This window comes from Heteronotia binoei, chromosome 5, assembly GCF_032191835.1.
Source record: "Heteronotia binoei isolate CCM8104 ecotype False Entrance Well chromosome 5, APGP_CSIRO_Hbin_v1, whole genome shotgun sequence".
Lineage (NCBI taxonomy): Eukaryota > Metazoa > Chordata > Lepidosauria > Squamata > Gekkonidae > Heteronotia > Heteronotia binoei.
Window position 1 is genome coordinate 41,020,922 of NC_083227.1, and position 12,699 is coordinate 41,033,620.

General features: G+C 42.2%; 1 protein-coding gene across 1 annotated transcript in view; it reads left to right on the forward strand.

Moving 5' to 3' along the window:
- Positions 1 to 11,179, forward strand: part of LOC132572348 (L-amino-acid oxidase-like) — a 28,647-nt gene extending 17,468 nt beyond the window's left edge. The window contains exons 4-7 of the mRNA XM_060239269.1: positions 592 to 793; positions 3,836 to 3,904; positions 7,608 to 7,741; positions 10,259 to 11,179. Of these exons, the coding sequence (XP_060095252.1) occupies positions 592 to 793; positions 3,836 to 3,904; positions 7,608 to 7,741; positions 10,259 to 11,060 (1,207 nt within the window). The 3' untranslated portion in view covers positions 11,061 to 11,179. The remainder of the gene's footprint in view (positions 1 to 591; positions 794 to 3,835; positions 3,905 to 7,607; positions 7,742 to 10,258) is intronic.
- The last annotated feature ends 1,520 nt before the right edge of the window (positions 11,180 to 12,699 follow it).

A 12,699-nucleotide genomic window follows, 5' to 3' on the forward strand; every position in this document is an offset into this window, starting at 1 on the left:
CATGTCCATTTGTGGAAATTCTGCAGAAATAGTTTGGATATGGAATACAGTAATCTTGCATTAGAACTCCATCTGCCATTTCTGCTGTCCCTACTGCTAGCTTTTCAGGAGGGGTCTTTGCATGGCTAGGCCGAGGGGCATTTCTGCCATAGCAACACAAATGGAAACTGAGACGCACACCTTTGTACGCTGCAACCCAGGGAGACAAAGTGGTACAGAGGGTGAACCAGGAACACACAGGGAAGTGAAAATGGCTCTTGAGAAAGTCAACCTGAGCAATTCCTATGGTGCTACAAGCCAATTCTACAGAGGTCGCTCAGCTCAGAAGTGCAAACAAGGGGTATTTGGTCAGTCCTTTGCAAACAAGGGGTATTTGATCGGCCCTTCTGATATCAAACACCATTGCCACTTGAGTGGCCTGTGCTTGTACTATCGGGGTGGGGGGAGAGAGATAGAGAAGCTCCCCCTTATCTGCCTCATAGTCCTGTGACACTCAAAATTCAGCTTTACAATTTGGTACCAAAGAATCAGAGTTTTGTATCATTCGAATCTTTTGTCTTTGGCCCATGGTTTCCTCCTTTCTCCACTCAGGATCGTCCATGAATATATAAAGAAATTTGGGCTGAAGCTGTCTGAATTCATTCAGTATAACCCAAACACCTGGTATTTTGTCAACAACATCAGAAAGAGAGCCTGGGAAGTGAGAGAGAAGCCCAGCATTTTGGGATATCATCTGAAGCCTGAAGAAGAAGGCAAAGCCGCTAACCAGTTATTTCGTGATGCCATCAAAAAGGTCTGGACCTTTTAAAAAATGTTTTTAAAAAGAACTATCAACAGATGGATATATAATAAAGCAGTCTTATAAATATAAATGTGTACACTATATCCACCATATTAAGAATCCTTAAGAGCACAGAAAATTACATTAAAGTAGATTCAGCCATTATAATTATAGTAGAGAATATAGCATTGCAAAATTATTCACAGGAAATAATCTCAAAACAAGTGATTAAATACATTTTTAAAGACATTCCAGTACCTCCTTCTCCATTATGTTCACTGGAATGTACTGATTCCAGATTTTTATAAAAGACCAGATTCAGTCATTACAAACCAAACACTACCCAATTGCTGTATTTTTCTGGAGTTGCTTGATGTTTCCACATCTGAGCTAATGTCATATTGGCTGTTATAATAATGTTCTTTTACTCTATATTACGCCTATTCCAGAAAATATGTTGTCAGAGAAAAACGGAGTCAAATGAGGGCAGGGTTTAGGGAGAAGCCGCAAACCAGATATAATGCCATAGAGTCCACTCTTCAAAGCAGCGATTTTCTGAAGAGGGACAGATCTCTGTTATCTGGAAATCAGTTCTAATTCCAGGAGATCTTCATGTCCCACCTGGAGATTGGCAAACCTCTCCCTCTCCCATCTAGATTTATAATCCCAGTTTATGTTATCTGTTTCCTGAAAGCAGGGACGGATCTAGGGGGGTGCTTGCCCCAGGCGCCGAGGGAGGGGAGGCGCCAAATAGGGTGTGGAGTCCATTGTATTCTATGGGACCATAAGACATAATGGCCCATAAGGGGGCGTCATTTTTTAATTTTGCCCCCCTGTCAAAAAGCATGTAGATCCGGTTTTGTCTGAAAGTGAGAGTAAACTTTGGTCTTTAAGAATTTGTGTAGAGCTGGAGCCATATTGCAGCTCTAAGGGCTGTACTACAACCACTGCCCAGGTGGGGTGGGAGGGCAGGGCAGCAACCCCTCTGTGAGGATGAGAGCAAGACATGGGGCTTACCTCCAGCTTCAGAAGCAAAGCCAGCAGTTGGTACAACTGCAGGGCTGGGCCTCCTCAGAGCTGCAGAAGCAGATAGCCAAGCTGGGAACACCATAGTGTCAAGCCCTAGGCACATCAGAAACTGATGTAATGCTTCCACATCCTGATGGATTATAAGATTTGGTCTTTAAGAGATTATAGATGACCCTGTCTTTGGCTAAAGAGTTAAGAAACACTGATAATATAAGATGGACATGGGAGGGAGAACAGGAGAGTAAATGTTGCAGCTGCCTAGACTGAAGGGGGAAAAAAGGAAAGGTCTCCTGTGCAAGCACCAGTCGTTTCCGACTCTGGGGTGACATTGCTTTCACAACGTTTTCACGGCAGACGTTTTACGGGGTGGTTTGCCATTGCCTTCCCCAGTTTTTTACACTTTCCCCCCAGGCAAGCTGGGTACTCATTTTACCGACCTTGGAAGGATGGAAGGCTGAATCAACCTTGGGCCGGCTACCTGAATCCAGCTTCCGCTGGAATCAAATTCAGGTCGTGAGCAGAGAGTTCAGACCACAGTACTTTAGTACCGCTGCTTTACCACTTTGTGCCACAGGGCTGCTAGACTGAAGAAGGAGGTCCAAATCAACTCTGGCTGGTTTAGGGAAAACTGATAGGGCTTTATAGATGGGAAGAACATATTGTGAAATGGATAAGATGTGCAAGCATGCATAAGTATACCCATTATAGCTTGTTGATGCTTTTATTGCCTTCCATATGTCATGTTGTAAACCACAGCATATCAACAGACACACACATACAAAAAAACCCTGCTCTGGCCTGGATGAGGAGCCCAGCTTTTATTCAGAGACAACAAAGTCAGTGACTCCAGCTCCATCAAGCCAACATAAGATATGCTGCACCATTCACAGTCATTTTTGCATGTCACCCTTCCTCCAAGGTACTCAGGCTAGCATGGGAACTTCCCACAGGCGAAGATTGTTCTCTTTCACTGAGCCATCATGCCTTCTCTCTGGGGAGGAAGATTTGGGCAGTAATTCTTACTATGAGAAAGTTACAACTCTATCCTATTGCATACAAACTAACATTTCCTAAGATGATCCTATTTGCATCTGTGAAATATTGGTGGTTATGCAGTTCTTCTGGGGTTTTTTGCTATCGTTACAGAAACCCCAGGTTTATTTAAGTTTGGCAAGCCACCATGTGTGACAGGTAGAACATGTGAGAGCCAGAGGTGTCACTTTTGTCTGGTGCTCTAGAAATCAATCAGTTGGTTAGTTTCTTTGCCTCACTGCAATCCAAAAATCAAGAATTGGGTTCTGGAACAAAGGGAAGTGTCGAGTGTTAGATCCATTTTTCTCTGTTATTGTTTACTATTTACCGGTATTTATTAAATTAGATTTTTAAATCGCCGTCTCCTGCAAAGCAGGGCACAGAGGGGTGTACATCAATAAAAACAATCATGTATTAATTTACCAGTTGTTGTAATTGTCCAGAACCCAGCATTGCCTGGGATGGGGCAATCAATTAAATTTAATAAATAAGTTAAAACAATAGAATTACCATTAAAATACAGTAAATGACCTAATAGGATGATTCTAAGCTACCAACTGTGTCATTGCCTTGTGGCGGCAGAGGCGGGGGGGCAGGAGACAGGAGCACTGGAGAGATGGAAACCATTGCTGTCCCCAACCAAATGCCTGGTGAAACATCTCTGCTTTACAGGCCCTGTAGAATTGCATTAGGTCCTGCAGAGCCCAGATAATATTTGGCAGAGTTCACTAGGTTGGAGCAGGCCCTGGCCTTGGTCAAGGATAATTGGACCAAGAAAAGTTCTTATCTGCCAAGCACAATGCTCTTCACGGGGTATAACTAGGATAGGCGGTCCCAAAGATACATGGGTCTCAGACCATTTAGGGCTTTGAAGGTTAACACCAGAACTTTGAGCTCAATCTGGTACTTTGTTTTCAATACAGCCTTTGCTCATTCTCCTTACATTATTATTTTTTTCTTTTGAGTCTGACTTTTTCTCGATGTTCCTCCCAGGTTTTAGAAGAGCTGCAGAAGACAAACTGCAGCCACATATTTCAAAAATACGACTCCTACTCAACCAAGGTAAACAAAGTTTCCCTAAAGCTACAGTTCTAACTTTTGAAGTGGGAAGAACCAGCCACGGAACATGAGAGTGTGGTGGGGGGTACTTATGCCCTACATGCAGCCCTTCTCCAGAATCAAGTTTAAAACAGGAGCTTATTCATTATTCTGTCTTGAAATAGGAAGAGTGGTGGTTTTGACTGGATAAGTCAACAGCTTTTGAAAACTTTATGTCCAACACGATGGAGAGCTTGCCTGTTGTTCTAGGAATATGCTTCTCACTTTGAGAAGAAGATAACTAGAGCTCAGAATCACAGACAGACTTACGCCCAAGGAGAAGGATCCACCACATATTCTGGGTAGAGGGCATGGCTCAATGGCAGAGTGCATGCCATAGGTTCAGGAAGATGGATTAATTTGAAAGAAAACTGCTGCATTGTGCCACATAACTGACAAAAAGCAGGGGTGTTGAAATTCAAGTTCCACCAGTATTTGTGGCTGATATGATGAATGGTGGAGGGAACTGTGATTGGCAGTACATCCTTTAAATTTGGTAATGTAAAGGCACTGCTGTGCACCTAGGCTTACCAATCCCCAGATCCCAGGAGGGGTTCCCCCGCTTCTGCAGGCTCCTTCCTGCCCCCAGTCATCACATTGTATTGAAGTGAAATGGAGCATGTGTATAGACTGCCTGAGTATGAAGTGTGAGAATTGGATTGCATGAAGCTTGTCGAAGCTTATGTGAAACGAGGATATATGGCCTCGTTGCTTGATATTACTGCCAAGCTGCATTGGACTCAAGAATTCTTCAACTGGAGCACTGGACTCTTTTTGGATGCTTCCTCTGACCCTCTTATGCTTTGACAGCATCATAAAGAGACTTTGGGAACCTGGGGGTGCAGATGTTCTTGTTTGTATGCACTAACAGTGATGTGTCTAATTTGAAATAATTTATTAGTGCTTGATAAAAATTATTTTTTTGTAATTGGTCTGAGGCTGGTTAACTTGGAGACTTTGTGCCTTTTTTCCCCCTGCTCCAATTTTCCATGTTTCTCTTTTGGCTTCCAGGGGTTCCCCCACTTTTGCAGGCTCCTTTCTGCCCCCAGTCAACTGGCCTGTGGGGGAAGCCCCACCCCCACAGCCACTATGTGCCTTTTCACCTCAGAAGGCTTATGAAGACTTTGGAAGGGCTTGCTTTTGAAAAGTGTGTGTGCCTTTAAAACTTTGGAGTTAGATTGAATGGGGTTGGGGTGAGAACTCCAGAACTCATTTGCACAGTAAAATAGAGAGAACCTCTGGTTTCCCTGTATTAGTCTGAAGAACTTGGTTAAGAGTACAGAATTCAACAACTCCCATGGTGAGTAAATTGTCCCAGTGAGACCACAAAGTGTGTGTTCCCCAACTGTGTTTATTTTGGCTGCTTTGGCTGGGAGATGAGGGAATGAAGACTGTATTCAGGAGAACTACACTGCTGTGTTTTTATTTATTTATTTTAGGGAATAGGAAAGTCTCCTGGCTCTACTCCCAAAGTCTCCCAGCCCCACCCCCAAAGTCCTCAGGTATTTTCTGAGTTAGACGGCAACCCTATATAAACCACTGGTACCACAAATGTGGGACAGGCAGCTGGCCCTACTTTAGGTCCTCAGCATCTCTAGTTAAAGAATCTCAGTTGGGAAAGCCCTATCTCCACCCGAGACCCTCAAGAACCACAGCCAATCAGAATACACAGTCCTGATGCTCATGGTCCTATGGCTCTGTGACCATTGTGCACATGTTTCTATGTGAATATGTAGTCTACAACTACTTCACAATAGACCAATGTAAGGAAGTGACCTTCCTTTCACCACCCCTTACTTCTCTGCCAATCAAGCTGCTGGCCTAAGTTTAACATTGGCTGAAGCAAATAAATACCATTTCTAACAAAATGACCAACACACATTAAAAAAATCTGTGACTATATGAGGAAGTGTGTGTTGGTTTTAATGGCTTTTGAGATTTTAATTTGCATGTTTTAATTTGTTAGCTACCTTGGTGATTCTATGGGGGTAAAAGGTGGAGTAAAATTTTGTTAATCATGTTGAAAGCAATTGAGCGCCAGTTAAAGAGGAAAGCAATGCAAAGAAGATGGGGGAAGTTATGTCATCTCCTCACTCTGATTTTGAACTGCTTCTTAAACAATTGGACTATAATCTTAAAGGCATAATTTCTAAATCCTATGCTATATTGATTTCTCTGGGTAGTGCTCAACGTTTACCATGCCAATCAAAATGGGAACATAATTGTGGAATAGCTCTCAGCGATGACCAATGGAACAAGATTTGTTCATCTAATTTGTTCCGCACTAAACTGATCAGTTCAAAATTATTATCTTACAAAATTATAACTCAGTGGTACCTCACACCTAAAAAACTATCCTTAATATCATCTAACCACTCTCCGGTATGCTAGAAAAACTGTGGTGAAGTCGGTGATTTTGCCCACTGCTGGTGGAGTGTCCTCGAATTATTTCATTCTGGCATGAGATTTTGCATCAATTCAAAATTATAACGGTATATGAAATCCCATTTCTTCTGGACATCTGGCAAGATCGAACAGTACCTCAATTTAGGCGAACACTGATATCTAGCATGCTAATAGCAGCAAAAACCCTAATTGCATCAAAATGGAGATCACCTCAAATTCCAACAATCTCCAGCTGGTTATCCAAGGTTTGGGACATTCTCATACTAGAAAAAATAACATATCCAACATTCAAACTCAGACAATGATATCTAGAAATTCACAGAGAAATTGTTTCCTTTTATTGTTCATTACAGCAAATGATATTCAACCACACAAACCAGAATATCCTGATCTTCTCTACTTATAAGTTTTTAATATTTTTCTTTTGTTTTTTCTTCTTTTCCTTTTACTAGTACTTTTTTATTTCTCTCTTTTTCTACCTTCCTTTTCTTTTACTGTGCTAGTCATGGATCGCACCTAATAGTAATTACTCCATAGTAATTTTTGGAATAATCTGTAGTAGTTTGCATAAAAATTATTTAGGCAGTTAAGAATTCTTAGCAATGCTTATTTAATAGTTTAATGATAATATGGGTTCAATTAGATTGATTGTATTTTGATACAGGAATTATTGCCTTAACTTTAATCTTGTTTTCATCTTGATCTCTCTCCTTGGATAGAAAATGGTCTACATATCTGGACACATCTATATAACTTAAAATTCCCACTAGATATTTTATTGTATGTATGTACCGGTATTTATGTTTATTTATAACCTGATTCCATAAGATTAATTAATTGTATATGAGTATTAATATTGATATTAACTTGTATATTTTCAAAATTCAAAGAAAGAAAGAAAGAAAGAAAGAAAGAAAGAAAGAGAGAAAGAAAGAAAGAAAGAAAGAAAGAAAGAAAGAAAGAAAGAAAGAAAGAAAGAAAGAAAGAAAGAAAGAAAGAAAGAAAGAAAGAAAGGAGGGGGAATTGGCTTGTCGAAGTCCCAGATCGCTTATAAAATCCTTAAGCAGGAGATTTTGGTTGGGGAATTTCCGGATTGTTCCCATCTTCTACAGTTCCCTATTAGGCTCCCAGTTGTTAGATGTTAAATTGGTACTAGCTTGGCAAATCAATGTAATTAAGTATCTGCATACTGCTTGGCTAAATCTCATGTGAAAAAATGATGCTGACACTCCTCAGACCTGGAACTCTTTTCTCTTAACAGCAATATTTAATCGAGGTGGCAAACTTGAGCCAGGGAGCCGTCCAGCTTATTGGGGACTTGCTAAACCATGATGCTAGTTATTACCAGGGCTTCGTTGAGAGTTTGAAAACAGAAATCTTTGCTCGTTCAAAGGGGTAAGCAAATGTGGCTTGCTGGGGAAACTGGGAAAGATTAATCCAAGCTGACAAAACATAGTCATTTGTACCCAGTGGGAAATTTCCAGTGTTGCATTATGGCATTTGTCCAAAAAAACCTTTAATGAAGCCCATACAGGGCTTTTTTTGAGCAGGAATGCACAGGAATGCAGTTCTGGCTGGCTTGGCATCAGGGGTGTGTGGCCTAATATGCAAATGAGTTCCTGCTGGGCTTTTTCTACAAAAAAGCCCTGTGTGAAACAATGGTGACATCAGGGTGCGGCCTAATATGCAAATGAGTTCCTGCTGGACTTCTACAAAAAAGCCCCGTGTGAAACAATGGTGCTATCAGAAGGTGTGGCCTAATATGAAAATAAGTTCCTGCTCAGTTTTTTCTACCACCCCACCCCCCGGAACCCATATAAATCAATTCACCAAGAGCAGGACATATTTACCATATAGATTTATTTATTCATTTGCAATATTTATTTATTGCAATATTCATTTGCATTTATTTATTCATTTGCAATATTTCTAGGCTCACCTTTCTACACCCCAAAATAGTACCCACAACTTCTGGTTCCAAATCAAAAGGTTTTGCCTGTCAAGGGTTATCATTATATGGATAGGACAGAGGCTGGGAAGCTGCTTTGCCTTCATATCTCTATGAATTTGTGTATTTTTTGCCTTACGCTGACTAGAAACAGTGTACAACAGTGAATTTCCAGAGTTTCTTCCTCTTCCTAACTTCATGTTATGTACACTACAGATAGAAATGCATAACAGTCAGGAGGGGCAGCACTGTGCTGGACTTTGAACAGAGTGATGGGAGGTTCAGATTGCTCCTGAAATCTTGAAGCTCATTGGGTGATCCTGGGCCAATCCCTTTCTCCTGATCCAGCCTACCTCATAGGGTTGACTGGAGGATAAAGCTGGAGGAAAGAGCCCTAGACATGCTACCCTGAGCTCACTGGAGAAAGGACAGCATCAATCAACCTGTAGCTGGTTCCTTTCTCCTTGCAACTGTAGTTATGGGTGTGGTTTTACCCTAGCTGAAATGCCATGCATTTATTATAATACAATAAAACTCAAGCAACAGAATAGAACCAGTTAGAAAGCAGTGCAATTTGTATGATATTAAACACCTGGGTGAATAGGCATGCTTTTCTTTCACACCTAAAATAAAAAATGGGTGCCAAAGGAAGGGCGGGGATCAGCAACATTATATAAATAAGAAGGTAGTACATCTCTTACTAAATAGCTGTTCTGCAAAATGCTATACAGCTGCCATAAATCATACTGTTAGGAAGGGTCCAATCACGAAGAGGGTCATATCTCCAGTAGCTCCAAAGGTCGGGCCATCCAAAGTCAAGCCTCCAGCTACAATCTTAACAAATGAGCAGACTCAAAGTGCACTTGTCAGGATTTTTAGTGTATGTGTGTTATAGCAGTTAAATGGATATAATGGCACTGTGATATAAAGCTGTCCAGGCTGTTATTATCAGTGAACTCCAGATAAACCTGAAGGCTGATACATGAGGTTTGTCACTGTGTTGAATCCAAACCAGCCCCAAGAGCAAAAACAAACAAACAAGAACAACAAACCAAAAACATGCAATATAAAAAACACCATTCATTAATCAGATATTCAGGAGGTCCTGAGATAAACTGAGATTGTATTTTCTATAAAATCCATAAGAAAGTGATGGTTCTGCTTGGAGCAGCTTTTAGCTGAGTTAGACAACTGCCTAGTCTCCCACTGCCAAGGCCAACTATTTCAATAACAGTTCCTTCTCTCAAGGTGGTGACAGGTCTTACCTCTAGAGCAGGGGTGTTGAACATGCAGTCCGGGGGCTGAATCAGGCCCCCAGAGGGCTCCTATCAGGCCCCTGAGCCACTGGCTGTGGTCTGCTTCCTTCTCCTTTCTCTTGCTTTCTTTTGCATCATAGCTTGCTTTGCCAGGCTTGCTCAATTGCACAGGAGCTACAGAGCAAAACCTGTTTTCTCCATTGGCTGAGGCTCCACCCTGGGGGCGAAGGGGGGAGGAGAGCTTGCTTTGCCAGGCTCTCTCAATCACACAGGAGAGCTACTGATCCAAGCCTCTCTTCCTTCTATCAGCTAAGGCTTCTCCCCCTCCTGGTCCCCTGAAGAAAGAAGGAAAGAGCCAGAGCTTCCTTTGCCCAGTTCCCTGGATCACACGGGAGAGATACAAAGAAAGCATCTTTATGACCAATAAATGCTAATGTTTTAAGATTGTTTTATTTAAAGTTTTTTTTAAAAAAAATATTTGTGTTTTCTGTGTGTTTTACAAATTTTATATCTCTGCTACCCGGCATTACATTTTATGACACACACGGCCCAGCCCAACAAGGTCTCATTTATGTCAGATCCGGCCCTCATAACAAATGAGTTTGACACCCCTGTTCTAGAGTATACCAGTGGGGGGAAATATTGTGAAGAAGCCCCTCTGTCTTTCTGTTTCCAACCTGTTTATTCAACTTTGCTTTTGTCTTGCAGCTATAATGAAATAGCAGGAGGCATAGATCTACTGCCAAGAGCCATTTACAAAACCATCTCGGGACAGGTACTCTTGAATGCCAGAGTGGTCAGGATAAAACAGAGGAATGGTGCTGTTACTGCAATATATAAAACGCTTGACCAAAGATTGTCAAGTGTGACAGCCGACTACGCCATTCTCACCCCTACAACAAAAGCTACCCGGCGCATCTATTTTGAACCGCCCCTCTCAGCTAACAAATCTGATGCCTTGCGAGCTGCTCACTACAGGAGTGCCACCAAGGTCTTCCTTGCTTGCTCCAAGAAGTTCTGGGAAGCTGATGGCATTCATGGTGGGATGTCTCTCACTGATCGCCCATCCCGACACATCAACTACATTGCCCATAATTTCTCCAGTGGCATTGGGGTTCTCTTGGCTTCCTATGTCAACACCGCTGACTCCGATTTTTTCTTGTCCCTCAGCCATGAAGACATCATTAACATTGTCCTGGATGACCTGTCAGTCATCCATCAGCTGCCTAAAGAAGAGATACAAAGTATCTGTAACTCCTCAGTGATAAAACGATGGAGCCTGGATCAGTATTCCATGTCTGGCTACACTCGGTTCACCCCCTACCAGTTTGTAGAGTATACTCAACCTCTTCAGGAGCCAGAAGGTAGACTCTATTTTGCTGGGGAGCACACCTCTTTGCTCCATGGTTGGGTAGACAGTGCAATAGTGACAGGACTGAGAGCAGCAAGAGCTATCAATTTTTTGTGTGGGAAGCAGCCCCAGATCATCAAACCATCTAAGAAAAATTAACTTTTACAACAGACTGGCAAGGGCATAACTATCCATTAAGAACTTCAACCCAAGACAAATCAAGATTTCCTATGGCATTCACAGATGGCAAAGAAACAAAATGTGATTCAAAGCAAGCAATCTTTTGCCAAAGGTGATCCTTCTTTGCAACAGAATGAGAACTTCTCAGCTCCACTCAGAAAGAAATTCAGAACACTCTCATATTTCTGTAACACAGCAATGAAATGGTCTTTGTAAAAATTGTATGTGTGCATTATCAGTTCTTTCCTCTATCTGATGTGGAAGGATTATCATAAGTGTGATGCCCCCATTGGCGAGTGAGCTGGGAAAGGTCAGTAAAGTGCAAATGGATCACATGAATGTATGCACAAACCTTTCCCTACAGTCTTCTTCAGTTACTTATAAGAGTCGATATGGCTGGGTCCAGACTGGCAGCTTCAGGTACCTGGGCTGGCTCAAAATGGAGTGGCCACATGCTCCTGCACGAGTCACCCATATCCCGCATGGGAGGCACTTTGGCATGGTCAGACAGCTGTTGCGAACCACCTCCTCAGCTCAGTTCGGGTTTCTTTTTCCCTCCATTCATTTTAGTGGTCATGAACACAAGTGCCCAAGTGCCTATGCGCTTGGAAGCAATATTGTTGTTTTTTCAAAAGCCAGGTTCACACTGTGCATGTGATTTGCTTGCACAAATCTGTGTCCAGGCACTGGAGAGGCAAATTACGTGCGGCAGAGAAATTTGCTACCACTTCGTAAGTGGTAGCTTCTTGGGCCACCTAAAAGGCTCTGGAGGACAGAGTGAGTGTGGGGGCAGGACAAGAGGCAGATGTGCGCATTTGGATTTGATTTTTAAATCCATTTGCAAGCCATCCCTGTGTCGGCTTATATGCCCTGTCTGGACTCAGCCCATGTCTTGCATGAGAAAAAAAAAAATAAAACCACAATGTCAAGGTCCTACAAACACACAGTGGTTATTTTGGCTGCTTGGCCAATAGATGAAACCTTGCTGTCTTACTATAGATGCAGGTGTGATTGGCAGGTTCCTTTTCGAGCATGAAAGACAGCTAGAGAATTATCTCCTGCTATTTGCTGTAATTCACTGATGGAGGGAGAAAACAGGGTTTCTGCCCTGACAGGCAGCCAATTCCTTTCTCTGCTTCTGTTTTCTTTCCTGATTTCTTTTCAGTGGCCTTGGAGATCCATCTCAATCCCAATTTTCCACCTCCAGATCTTCATCTCTTTCTGAAGACACCTCTCCTAGTAGTCCCTGTCTTTCTGTTCCTGATGAAACTCCTGCTGGAAAGGAGAGACCTCAGAAAGAAAGGCCACTTAGGACAGCCTGTCATTACCAAATGGTAGTTTCCCAGTGCCGAATAAGAATTGCAGGTCTTGAAAAGCCTCTATAAAACTACAAGTACAGGTGGGGAATAGGGGACAAGGGAGAAAGGGGGGGACAGAGGGACCAGACTGGCAGATCAAAGAGGAACTGCCACATATGAACATATAAAGCTGCCTTATACTGACTCAGACTCTTGGTCCATCAATGTCAGTATTGTCTACACAGACTGGCAGTGGCTCTCCAGGTTATCAAACTGAGGTTTTTCACACCTATTTGCCTGGACCCTTTTTAGTTGGAGAT